Source organism: Salvelinus alpinus, chromosome 2 (assembly GCF_045679555.1).
Source record: "Salvelinus alpinus chromosome 2, SLU_Salpinus.1, whole genome shotgun sequence".
Classification (NCBI taxonomy): Eukaryota; Metazoa; Chordata; class Actinopteri; order Salmoniformes; family Salmonidae; genus Salvelinus; species Salvelinus alpinus.
The window spans coordinates 71029784-71043702 of NC_092087.1; the positions used below are offsets into that span (position 1 = coordinate 71029784).

Here is a 13919-nt window from a genome sequence, read left to right on the forward strand (position 1 = left end):
AAGATGCCAGGAGAAACGCTACTGTCCCTAATGCATAGTGCCAACTGTAATGTTTGGTGGAGGAGGAATAATGTTCTGGGGCTGGTTTTCATGGTTCGGGATAGGCCCCTTAGTCCCAGTGAAGGGAAATCTTAATGCTACAGCATACAATGATATTCTATCGAAGACCTTTGGGATGAATTGGAAAGCTGACTGCGAACCAGGCCCAATCACCCAACATCAGTGCCCGACCACACTAATGCTCTTGTGGCTGAATGGAAGCAAGTACCCGCAGCAATGTTCCAACATCTAGTGGGAAGCCTTCTAAGAAGAGTGGATGCTGTTATAGTAGCAAAGGGAGGACCAACTTGTAACGTCTGGAGAGTGATGGGTGTGGAGTCAGACGCAGAGAGCAGAAGTTTGACGGGAAAAACGCTTTAATGTCCTTTCGCACAGTAACCAGTTACAAAACATGGGTGACGCCCAAAACACAGGCGCAACAAACTCAAAACCATAGTTACCAAAATACCGGACAGCGAAAACCCAAAAGAACACAAACACCACTACCGTAAAATAACAACAAGCCCGCACAAACACCAGCGGGCTAAACGAACTTAAATAACACCCATCCCAAAACCCCAACAAGGAACAGGTGAAAACAATTAGACAAAAACAAACAAAAAGGAAAAAGGGATCGGTGGCAGCTAGTAGACCGGCGACGACGACCGCCGAGCGCCACCCGAACAGGAAGGGGAGCCACCTTCGGTGGTATTCGTGACACAACTCCATATTAATGCCCATGATATTGGAATTAGGTTTTTGACGAGCAGGTGGCCATGTAATTAGGGGTGGCAGGTAGCCTAGTGGTTAGAGCGTTGGGCCAGTAACCGTAAAGGTTGCTAGATTGAATCCCCGAGCTGACAAGCTAAAAATCTGTCGTTCTTCCCTGAACAAGGCAGTTAACCCACTATTCCCCAGAAGGCCATCAATGTAAATAAGAATTTGTTCTTAACTGACTTGCCTAGTTAAGTAAAGGTTACATTTCAAAATAAATGTTTTTTGTGTATATGTGGTCTGCATCTTGATTTATGGCTGTGCACCACTGTGAGTAGAGCACTCAACTTTTCAAGAGTTTCCCAATTATCCTAAGTCTCCCACAGTCATATCTGGTAAAACTAACTGTACCATCCTCTAACTCCAATGCCTACTGATAATGTGTAACAGTGGAGGCTCTTCAGAGGAGGAATATGAGGACCACCCTACTCAGTGATTTCTGAAAAATACTAAATATTTACAAATTTAAAAGTTATGCTTTTTAGATAAAACCATACCAAATATACTCACGTCACCAAATACCTGATTTCCTAAAACACACTTTCACAATGAAGGTCTACAGAAGTCTCTACAGGACCCTCTATGGTAGCACCCTGGTGTAGCCAGAGGACAGCTGTTTTCCATCCTCCTCTGGCTACATCGATTTCAATACAAAACCTAGGACGCTCTTGCTCCTAACCTACTTGCATAGACCTGTTGTTGGTGTCCCATCCAAATGTCGTAGAATATGTTGTTCTGGAGGTGTTAACTATAGAAATAGAATTACCAGAAAATAAATCCCCATTCAAGTCAATGTTCCATGATGGGTATCTGAGGGGCTTTAGCCATTCTAGAAAGAATAGGAGGATGGAATTCACATCTTAAATTAGAGTTAACCAGAGCTGCTCTTAGCAAATAAGACAGACAATGAAAATAGGGATTTTTCATCTGACGAAGACTTTGTATAAGTTGTAACGTTGTATTTTAGGTTGCATGAACAAAGCACTGTGGAGCAGTAATATTCCATGTGCTGGCCTCTCATTTCCTATACCCATTCTAGTAATTATATTTCTATGGGGTTAACCCATTGCTTGCTGCAGTGCTCGCTGTGTGTGTGGAACCTTAAGTGGTATGTTTGGTTTGACTTGTGGAGACAACTTTGCCATCCACTATTTCCTCTGTGACGATCACCACTTTGCGTGTGGTGGAGGTGGAGGAGCTGTGGCCGGAGATGGAGGAACTGACACCAGAGCTGAGGCCGGAGCTAGAGGAGCTGACGTGCGAGCTGGAGGAGCCGTGGCCAGATTTCAAGGAGCTGAGGCTGTGAGGAAGGGAAACTCATGATTAGTATAGTTAGCATCTATGATCATAATAAGTATCTAATAAAAAGTCACATAGCAGTAGATTCATGTCAAAAGTAACCATGGCTCATGGTAAGGTCAACTTCAAATGAACATTGTTTTTAAAATCAAATGTTAAAGGAGACATAAATTCATTTTCATGTGTTTCAAGGTCCCCTATCACCCCTCTTCCCATCCCACAAAGATGTAACACTCTCCTCCCACATCCCTGTCTGTCTCATTGGCCCCCCTCTGTCCAATCGCTTCATGCCTTACCCGCTAGCCTCTCCGTCCAGCAGCCTCCTGTACTCAGCGATCTCCATCTCCAGGCGTGTGTTGATGTCTAGCAGCATCTTGTACTCCTGGCCCTGGCGTTCCATGTCGCTGCGGAGGGACACTAGCTGCTCTTCCAGACTGGTCACTTGGTTCTGGAGGCGTCCCAGCTGCATGGAGTAGCGGCCCTCCGTCTCCGCCAGCGTGTTCTCCAGGGAGCCTTTCTATTGGCCGGGAGAGACAGAGATGATGCGTCAAACTGTGGGAGTATGTTTGGAATTTGGAATGTTTACTGTCATACTGAAAAAGTTAGCTTGAGTAATTGAGTGTGAAGGCAGGTAGATGTCAGATATAGTAATGGAGTGGTGCCTGGCTACAACAACTTGAGGGATAATGTTAGAGTCCAGGTGAAAGTGAGATACTTGAGGGATATTAGAGAATGATGAAAGAGTCAAATGTTGATTATTGATAAGTTGCAGAAAGTTGTGTAAGTAATGTGCCCTAAACTGTGGTCCTTGGTCAGATGTTTGTAATTACAGCTCACCATGCTGAGCTGTGACTGCAGTTCAATTTCCAGGCCCTGCAGTGTGCGACGGATTTCCGAGATCTCTGACTTTGAGGTCTGGAGAACCTCTGTGCTGGACGCCACCTCCTTGTTCAACGTCTCTGTCTGTAAAACACAATAAGTGGTCAATCATCACAAGAACAAACCAACATTTCAGCTCATGATAGAATGTGATAATGTTACCAACTAGAAGTAAAGGAACATCTACACCATGAACATAGTTTAGGGGTTCTAGAGGTTCTACCTTGGTCTGGAACCAGGCCTCCAGGTCACGCTGGTTCTTGGCACTTAAGGACTCGTACTGCTCACGGATCTCAGCCATGACTCTGGTCAGGTCCTCCTGTGGTGCTGCGTCCACTTCCAAATTGATCTGTCCAGTCATCTGCGTCCTCATGGCAAGCAGCTCCTGTGGAGAAACACATAGTGGTGAGTTTAAAGGATTAAGACGTAACTGACCACTGCCTGATTGTAACAACTTGACCTGCCCTCTGTCTTCATTATGAATTTGAACACCATTGCTTAACACACATGTGCTTGAAAGCCACCACCACCCCCTCCCATGACGAAACCATAACCGCCACCACTGCTGCCACCTCTTCCCATGCCAAAACTTTAACCGCCACCACCACAGGTTAGTCGAGGTCATTTGTAAAGTGACTATGCAGAGATAATAAACAGCAAGTAGCAGCAGTATAAAAACAAAGGTGCAGGAGGCAGTGGGGGTTGGGGGTCAATGTAAATAGTCCGGGTTGCCATTTGATTAATTGTTCAGCAGTCTCATGGCTTGGGGGTAGAAGCTGTTAACTTGTTGTCAATATGGGGGCGCTGTTTTCACTTTGTAAAAAATCGTGCCCAAATTAAACTGCCTCGTACTCTATTCTAGATCGTACAATATGCATATTATTATTACTATTGGATAGAAAACACTCTCAAATTTCTAAAACAGAACTCATTTTGCAGCAAACTTCCTAACAGGAAGTTAAAAATCTGAAATCGAGGCTCTGTTCCAGGGCCTTCCTATTCATTTGCTTGAAATCTATGGATATACATGCACTTCATACGCCTTCCACTAGATGTCAACAGGCAGTGGGAGGTGGAATGGGGTGTCTAGCTTGATCTGAGGTCGAACAAGAGCTCTTGGAATGACGTGACCACTATTTCATTGTCTTCGAAGGCTGTGACCACTATTTCATTGTCTTCGAAGGACATCAGCATTGGCTTCTGAAAAGCGTTCGGTATAGACGGCTAATATCTCCGGCTTTGATTTTATTTGATACATGTGATAATATTGTATGTATGTATGTATAAAGTATGTTTTTTCAATAAAGTTTTATCAGATTATTCAACGTTTATCGGGAGTTTTGGAGTTTTCCGTTCTCTGCGTTAGGTGAAGATGGACATCTTCGCACCACTTGGCTAGCTAAGGTTGCTAATTCGACAGGAGAAGAGGACATTCTAAAACCAAACAACGATTTATTCTGGACAAAGGACTCCTTGTACAAGATTCTGATGGAAGCTCAGCAAAAGTAAGAACCATTTATGATGTTATTTCGTATTTCTGTGGAAAATGTTTAGTCGTATTTTCCTTCCTTTTTGCGGGCGCTGTCTCGCTATAACGTAAGCTGTTTGTTATGGTAAAGTTATTTTAAAAAATCTAACACAGTGATTGCATTAAGAACTAGTGTATCTTTCATTTGCTGTCCAACATGTATTTTTTAGTAAAGTTTATGATGAGTTCTTTGATTAGATTAGGTGACTGTCCAAAATTTCTCCGGAGATTCTGGTGAATCGATGCTACATATTCACAATGTATAACCACGGTTTGCAGCTCAAAATATGCACATTTTCGAACAAAACATAAGTGTATTGTATAACCTGATGTTATAGGACTGTCATCTGATGAAGTTGGTCAAGGTTAGTGATTCATTTTATATCTTTTGCTGTTTTTTTGCGATCGCTACCTTTGCGGTGAATGAATGCGGTTGTGTGTTTGGCTATTGTGGTAAGCTAATATAATGCTATATTGTGTTTTCACTGTAAAACACTTAAAAAATCTGAAATATTGGCTGGATTCACAAGATGTTTATCTTTCATTTGCTGTACACCATGTATTTTTCATAAATGTTTTATGATGCGTATTTAGGTATTTCACGTTGCTCTCTGTAATTATTCTTGCTGCTTCGGTGCTATTTGTGATTGTAGCTACAATGTAAAACTATGATTTATACCTCAAATATGCACATTTTTGAACAAAACATAGATTTATTGTATAACATGTTATAAGACTGTCATCTGATGAAGTTGTTTCTTGGTTAGTGACTAATTATATCTCTATTTGGTCGGTTTTGTGATAGCTACCTATGCGGTAAAAAAATGGTGAAAATATGCTGTTGATATATGCTGTCTTTTGCTATTGTGGTTAGCTAATAGAAATACATATTGTGTTTTCGCTGTAAAACATTTTAAAAATCGGAAATGATGGCTGGATTCACAAGATGTGTATCTTTCATTTGCTGTATTGGACTTGTGATTTCATGATATTTATATGCTAGTATTTACTTGTGGCGCTATGCTAGGCTATGCTAGTCAGCTTTTTTACTGATGAGGATGCTCCCGGATCAGGGATGGTGATGAAGTAGAGGAGCCTTTTGGTCCAAGACTTTGCGCTCCAGTGTTGCTTGCCGAGAGAACAGTCTATGACTTCGGTTTCTGGAGTCTTTGACAATTTTTGGGGCCTTCCTCTGACACCGCCTGGTATATACTGTAGGTCCTGGATGTCAGATAGCTTGGCCCCAGTGATGTACTGGGCTGTACGCACTACCCTCTGTAGCGCCTTACGGTCAGATGCTGAGCAGTTGCCATACCAGGTGGTGATGCAACCAGTCATCGCCGCCTGTCCTTTTCCTTAAACTTAACAGTCCATTGTTGCTTCATAGTGTTTGTGATTTTATGCATAGACTCAGGTACCATTATATTAAGTTTCACACAACTTTATGCATTTTCCATCCACTGTAGTTGTCTGCAGGTTCAACAAAAGTAGTTTTCCTTCCATTTCCAACTTTATAGCACCATGGGATGAGTCATTCCTCCAGGCATCGTACCCCATGAGAAATCACCGCAGATGTGATTAATGATAGAACGTACTGTTCTTTTCCCTTGACACCTTGGCAAGGAATTTGGCATCTGCAGCGTGCAAGAACAAGCTATTGCTTGTTTGCATATTTCCATATAACCAGAGCATGCTCCAGATGTTGCCATTTGAGTCCCATGTTCTGTATGTGGGAAAGTTGATTTGAATTTGGTTAAACCCAATGAGCATTGCAGAAGTTATGTTCTCATGTTAATGATTTGCATTAGAATGGATTATTGTGACATTGGTGGAGATGTTGCACTATATACAGCTATTGCCTTTAAGTCAACACGGTCTAACTAGAATATGTAACAAAAAAGTTACATTTAACCTTTGTAGGTAAATTGTCACCATAGCTGACATATTATTAACACGTAAGTTGCAGTGACATCTCACTGGGCTCACCATGTCATTTCTGTAAGGAACACGAGGGAGACAGAGAGCTGGTTTCAAGCGCAGGGCACAGCAGGTGTTTAATGTAAAGGACCATAGGAGGAGGCAGGTAGCTGGCTCCAGGGGCAGGCAGCAGGTCATACACAGTGGGTCCAAAAAGTACAGGCAGGGAAAAGGCTAGTAATGTAGTCCGAGAGATCAGGAAATAGGTAGATAACAGGAAATCTGATAGGCTAAAGTACAGGGAAAAGGCGTCGTTAGTGAGGCAGGCAATATTATCATACATAGGAGGATTAAATCACGCGAAAACCAGCGCTCCAAATAGAAGTGTGTCACAAACAAACAATACTTCACAACGATTGGGTGCAAAGAACTGAACTAAATAGTGTGTGATAATGACATACAGGTGTGTGAATAGGTTATCAGAATTAGGGTGATTGGGATCTGGAGAGTGAGATGCGTGCAGGGGATCTATGTGTTTGAGAGTGTGAGCTGGAAAGTGGCCTGGGAAGTGAGCTGCGTTCAGGGGATCTACGTGTATGAGGGTGTGAGTTGGTAGCAGACGTTACAATTTGAACATGGACAATTGGGTGATATTTGGTTGAGATGTTGATCAATGAGATTATAACCTATATTCACCCATTCAAAAAGACAGACAAAAGTTTGTTGATTTCCCAATGTGTTATCACTATGCTTTAAACAATCCAAAACAATGGAAAAACATTGTCTGATTTTTTGTTTAGTTGTCACCTAAATGTGTTATATCTGCACTTTCAAACGTTTAGCACATGGTTCAAATGGCAAAACAATGACATAAATGTTGTGTATTTGTACAACTCAATGTGTTGTCACTGTGCTTCATCTAATAGCACAACCAAATGAGCTGAATTGCAGTTTGCATTAAAAGTACATGGTGCAAGCAAGGGGGGACTAGAACCAGAAATGTGGCCCTGGCATTTCTGTTTTAAAGCTAAGTTCCTGCAATTCTACTTCGTTTAGCATGACATCTATTGTTGGGTATGCTATTTCATGATAATAATTATGATAAAATGTAGTCTAGAGTAAATTGCACAGCCATATCCCACTCTTATCCCTCCATCCCCCACTTTCTTTCGTACCCACATTACTCTCAAACCCAGTAGAGTAAAATTATGTGAGGAGTGTTTTTGGCTCTGGTCACAAAAGTTGAAGTTCGCATTAGTCAAACATTTCTATCTCTATAACATCTCCTAAACTCTCCTGGTTTGTGTCATGCATATGTGTATCTCTCAACTATATAGAATGACATGTGCTATGACATGGCAGTGTGAAATGTACTCTCATGACTATTCCTGCACTCTGCAGACTTTTACAAACTCTCAGAAACTGCCATCTTGGTGCTGGCGTGGGATCGAGGATTGTGGGAGGTGGGAGGGGAAGAGGTTCATGTGGTCCATAATAACCCTTTTCTTTTATACACTTCCTTGTCTTCACCATTAGCCTTTGCAACCTCAAAAATAAAATGTTCTGTCTGTATGTTGTTTTTAATGATTGGTATTGATAATTAATATAATCACAGAAACCTGTATCTGGGTTGGTTCTTTCCATCAACACGTCTCCTTCTCCAGTAGGGGGGATAAAGTCCTAGACCACTATTACTCTATCCACAAGCAAGCATACAAGGCCCTTCCTCGTCCCCACGTCGGCAAATCAGATCATGACTCTATACTACTACTTCCTGTCTACACAGTCAAACAGGAAGTACCTGTGACACGCTCCATAGAGAAATGGTACCCCGAATCGGAGACTAAGCTACAAGACTGCTTTGCTAGCGCTGACTGGAATATTTTACGTTACTCAGCCGATATTTAATTCAATGTTGTTAACCCATTGCTTGCACCTTGCCATCCACCATTTCCTCTGTGACGATAACCACCATGCGTGTGGTGGTGGAAGAGCTGGGGCCAGCGCTGCAGGAGCTGAGGCCGGAGCTGAGGCCGGAGCTAGAGGAGCTGAGGCCAGAGCTGGAGGAGCTGAGACCGGAGCTGTGGCCGGATTCCAAGGAGCTGAGAAAGAGGCTGTGAGGAAGGGAAAACAATGATTAGCATTGTTAGCATCCATGAAAATTGTAGAAAGTTATGTAACTAATGCCCCCTAAATGGTGGTCCGTGTAAATAATTACGGCTCACCATGCTGAGCTGTGACTGCAGTTCAATCTCCAGGCCCTGCAGTGTGTGACGGATCTCCGAAATCTCTGACTTTGAGGTCTGGAGAACCTCTGTGCTGGACGCCACCTCCTGGTTCAACGTCTGTCTGTAAAACACAAAAAGTGGTCAATCATCACAGGAACAAACCAACATTTCAGCTCATGATAGAATGTGATAATGTTACCAACTAGAAGTAAAAGAACATCTACAAAGTGAACATAGTTTAGGGGTTCTAGAGGTTCTACCTTGGTCTGGAACCAGGACTACAGGTCACACTGGTTCTTGGCACTTAAGGACTCGTACTGCTCACGGATCTCAGCCATGACTCTGGTCAGGTCCTCCTGTGGTGCTGCGTCCACTTCCACGTTGATCTGTCCAGTCATCTGCATCCTCATGGTCAGCAGCTCCTGTGGAGAAACACATAGTGGTGAGTTTAAAGGATTAAGACGTAACTGACCACTGCCTGATGGTAACAACTTGACCTGCCCTCTGTCTTCATTATGAATTTGAACACCATTTCTTAACACACATGTGCTTGAAAGCCACCACCACCCCCTCCCATAACGAAACCATAACCGCCACCGCCGCTGCCACCCCTTCGCATGCCAAAACTTTAACCGTCACCACCACAGGTTAGTCGAGGTCATTTGTAAAGTGACTATGCATAGATAATAAACAGCAAGTAGCAGCAGTATAAAAACAAAGGTGCAGGAGGCAGTGGGGGTTGGGGGTCAATGTAAATAGTCCGGGTTGCCATTTGATTAATTGTTCAGCAGTCTCATGGATTGGGGGTAGAAGCTGTTAAGGAGCGTTTTGGTCCAAGACTTTGCGCTCCGGTGTTGCTTGCCGAGAGAACAGTCTATGACTTCAGTTTCTGGAGTCTTTGACCATTTTTGGGGCCTTCCTCTGACACTGCCTGGTATATACTGTAGGTCCTGGATGTCAGGAAGCTTGGCCCCAGTGATGTACTGGGCTGTACGCACTACCCTCTGTAGCGCCTTACGGTCAGATGCTGAGCAGTTGCCATACCAGGCGGTGATGCAATCAGTCATCACCGCCTGTCCTTTTCCTTAAACCTAACAGTCCATTGTTGCTTCATAGTGTTTGTGATTTTATGCATAGACTCAGGTATCATTTTATAAAGTTTCACTCAACTTTATGCATTTTCCATCCACTGTAGTTGTCTGCAGGTCCAACAAAAGTAGTTTTCCTTCCATTTCCAACTTTATAGCACCATGGGATGAGATCTTACTCCAGGCATCGTACCCCATGAGATTAATGATAGAACGTACTGTTCTTTTCCCTTGACACCTTGGCAAGGAATTTGACATCTGCAGCGTGCAAGAACAAGCTATTGCTTGTTTGCATATTTCCATATAACCAGAGCATGCTCCAGATGTTGCCATTTGAGTCCCATGTTCTGTATGTGGGGAAAGTGCAGGGGATCTATGTGTTTGAGAGTGTGAGCTGGAAAGTGGCCTGGGAAGTGAGCTGCGTTCCGGGGATCTACGTAAATGAGAGTGTGAGTTGGAAGCAGACGTTACAATTTGAACATGGACAATTGGGTGATATTTGGTTGAGATGTTGATCAATGAGATTATAACCTATATTCACCCATTCAAAAAGACAGACAAAAGTTTGTTGATTTCCCAATGTGTTATCACTATGCTTTAAACAATCCAAAACAATGGAAAAACATTGTCTGATTTTTTGTTTAGTTGTCACCTAAATGTGTTATATCTGCACTTTCAAACGTTTAGCACAAGGTTCAAATGGCAAAACAATGACATAAATGTTGTGTATTTGTACAACTCAATGTGTTGTCACTGTGATTCATCTAATAGCACAACCAAATGAGCTGAATTGCAGTTTGCATTAAAAGTACATGGTGCAAGCAAGGGCGGACTAGAACCAGAAATGTGACCCTGGCATTTCTGTTTTAAAGCTTTAAAGCATGACATCTACTGTTGGGTATGCTATTTCATGATAATAATTATGATGAAATGTAGTCTAGAGTAAATTGCACAGCCATATCCCACTCTTATCCCTCCATTCCCCACTTTCTTTCGTACCCACATTACTCTCAAACCCAGAGGAGTAAAATTATGCGAGGAGTGTTTTTGCCTCTGGTCACAAAAGTTTAAGGTCGCATTAGTCAAACTTTTCTATCTCTATAACATATCCTAAACTCTCCTGGTTTGTGTCATGCATATGTGTATCTCTCAACTATATAGAATGACATGTGCTATGACATGGCAGTGTGAAATGTACTCTCATGACTATACCTGCACTCTGCAGACTTTTACAAACTCTCAGTAACGGGCATCTTGGTGCTGGCGTGGGATCGAGGATTGTGGGAGGTGGGAGGGGAAGAGGTTCATGTGGTCCATAATAACCCTTTTCTTTTATACACTTCCTTGTCTTCACCATTAGCCTTTGCAACCTCAAAAATAAAATGTTCTGTCTGTATGTTGTTTTTAATGATTGGTATTGATAATTAATATAATCACAGAAACCTGTATCTGGGTTGGTTCTTTCCATCAACACGTCTCCTTCTCCAGTAGGGGGGATAAAGTCCTAGACCACTATTACTCTATCCACAAGCAAGCATACAAGGCCCTTCCTCGTCCCCACGTCGGCAAATCAGATCATGACTCTATACTCCTACTTCCTGTCTACAAGGTCAAACAGGAAGTACCCGCTCCATAGAGAAATGGTACCCCGAATCAGAGACTAAGCTACAAGACTGCTTTGCTAGCGTTGACTGGAATATAATTACGTTACTCAGCCGATATCATCGACAAGCTAACCACCTCAGTCAACGGCTTTATTAGGAAATACATCAGCGACGCTACTTCCCCAATCAAAAGCCCTGATTTAACACAGAGTTTGGCGCTAAGCTAAAGGACGGGCTTAGCGCACACAGGGTTTTCGCAGCCAACCCCAGGGCTATGGCTGAGGACACAAACAAGTACAAGAAGTCCTGCTACGATTTCCAGACAGCCATCAAACAAGCATAAGGACAATATAGAAACAAGCTGGAATCCTATTACACAGACTTCGACACCCGCTGCATGTGGCAGGGGCTATAGTCCATTACGGATTACAAAGGAAGGCCCAGCCATGATCTTCCCAATGATGTCTCTCTACTAGAAGAACTCAATGCATTTAATGCACGCTTCAACAAAAACAACACCGAGCCGTGCATGAGCGCACCCGCCGATTCAGAGCCCTGGGTGATCTCGCTAATCAGGTAAACACTCAGTATTCCAGGGCACGTTCTCAGTGCTTGCGCAGAACAGCCATTTACAACCTCTCCTTATCTCAGTCTCTAATCCCCACGTCTCAAGCTGCCCCCATCATTCCTGTTCCCAAGAACTCTAAGACTACCTGCCACAATGACTACCGCCCTGTAGGACTCACATCTGTAATCATGAACTGTTTTGAAAGGCTGGTTATGGCACACATCAACTCCATCATTCCAGACACCCTAGACCAACTCCAATTTGCATCCTGCCCCAACAGATCGACGCATACTCAATTGCACTCCACACTGCTCTCACCCACCAAGAGAAGAGGAATACCTATGTGAGAATGCTGTTCATTGACACCTCCCTCTGCAACTAGATCCTAAAAAGGTGGTGAGGGTAGGCAACATAACCTCCGCCACACTGACCATCAACATGGCGGCCCCAAAAGGGTGTGTGCTTAGTCCCTTCTTGATCTCCCTGTTCACCCACGACTGCCTGGCCACGCACTACTCCGACACCATCAAGTTTGCTGACGACACGACGGTGGCAGGCCTGATCACCGGTCACTATGAGACCGCTTACAGGGAGGAGGTCAGTGATCTGACAGTGTGGTGCCAGGACAACAACCTCTCCCTCAACATCAGTTAGACCAAGGAGCTGATCGTGGACAACATTAAAGAGGGGGGGGTGGGGGGGCGCTAGAGAGCGTGCTATGGAGTAGACGTGCATTGCTAGAGCTCCGCTCAATTTTGAAACAAATTAATATTTATCTTAACCTCTCACAACCTATAACTTCAAACAAATATGACAAAGGGAAAAGGCAACAAAAAAGGGGGCGCTAAACAAGATAATTGGAATGAGATAGACAACGAACCAATTTCAACGTCGCCGACCCACGAGGAGCTAGCTGAAGAGGCTAGCTTCCAAGAGTTCCCCACAGATCCTACTCAAAGTGACATACTGGCTGCCATAAACGCACTAAGCAAGAAGGTGGACACAAGGTTGGCTGATATCTCAAAGAGTATTGGGACTTTGGCCGAAACTGTGAAGGCAACTAAGGGAAGGGTGCACGAGGTTGAGCAGACGACAATCGATCACGAGGCCAGGCTACAGGACATAGAGAAACAGTGCGCAACGTTCAAAAATGACAACAAAACCCTGAAGGCCCGACTGGAAATGCTCGAGTCGCATTCAAGACGCCAGAACATCCGAATATGTGGGATCCAGGAGGACACTGAGAAAGGGAAACCCACTGAATTTGTCTCGGAGCTGATACCGGCATTGCTGGGGAGTGAACACTTCAAAACGGCCATCCTGATCGACCGCGCACACAGAGCACAGGCAACGAAGCCGGCCAAGGGCGGGCCACCAAGGCCATTCATTGTAAGGCTGCACTATCCCCACACCAGGGATCTCATCCTCAAGCTGGCTAGTCAAAAGTTCCCCCTTAACTACAACGGAGCCAGGGTGTCTTTCTACCCAGATATTACCTTGGAGGTGAGGAACCAACGGAAAGAGTATGATGAGGTACGCAACAAATGCAGGGCGGCCAACATCCGATATGGATTCCTCTTCCCAGCCCGGTTTAAGGTGACAGTCGAGGGATCAACACGTACGTTTGACAACGCAAAAGAGGCCGATCTGTTCTTGACAAGCAAGCTCCCCGGCTGAGGATACAGAACGGCTGTGCCAGCAGGCTAAATGGCCAAATACAGGCCAGGAATGTGTGTGAATTGAATTTCCGGCCTATGTCTTTTCGATCAGAAGATCAGAAATTGGGACTTATATGATAGGTGAGATGTTGTGACTAATATAGCATTGTTTGGCATGTCATGTTTTAGCGCCACTCACCCCCTAACGTGAGAGTTAAGTTAAGTGTTATTTAATATTAGTTTATATGCGGAGCATCTATAGACGACGAGTTAGTTCAAGCTTTATGTCTAGACACCCTAAGGTTTGTGTGTTAGCCAAGGAGTGCTTCGTTTGGGG

At 43.8% G+C, this 13919-nt stretch overlaps 1 protein-coding gene across 1 annotated transcript; it reads right to left on the reverse strand.

The window, feature by feature from the left end:
- Positions 1-1480: 1480 nt before the first annotated feature.
- Positions 1481-9731, reverse strand: LOC139541257 (keratin, type I cytoskeletal 13-like). Its single transcript, XM_071345700.1, has 8 exons — positions 9666-9731; positions 8956-9086; positions 8678-8785; positions 8373-8550; positions 3215-3376; positions 2950-3075; positions 2409-2629; positions 1481-2113 (listed from the first exon to the last, which is right to left on the reverse strand). The coding sequence occupies exons 1-8, from the start codon at positions 9729-9731 to the stop codon at positions 1915-1917; spliced, it is 1191 nt and encodes a 396-aa protein (XP_071201801.1). The 3' UTR covers positions 1481-1914.
- Positions 9732-13919: the final 4188 nt, after the last annotated feature.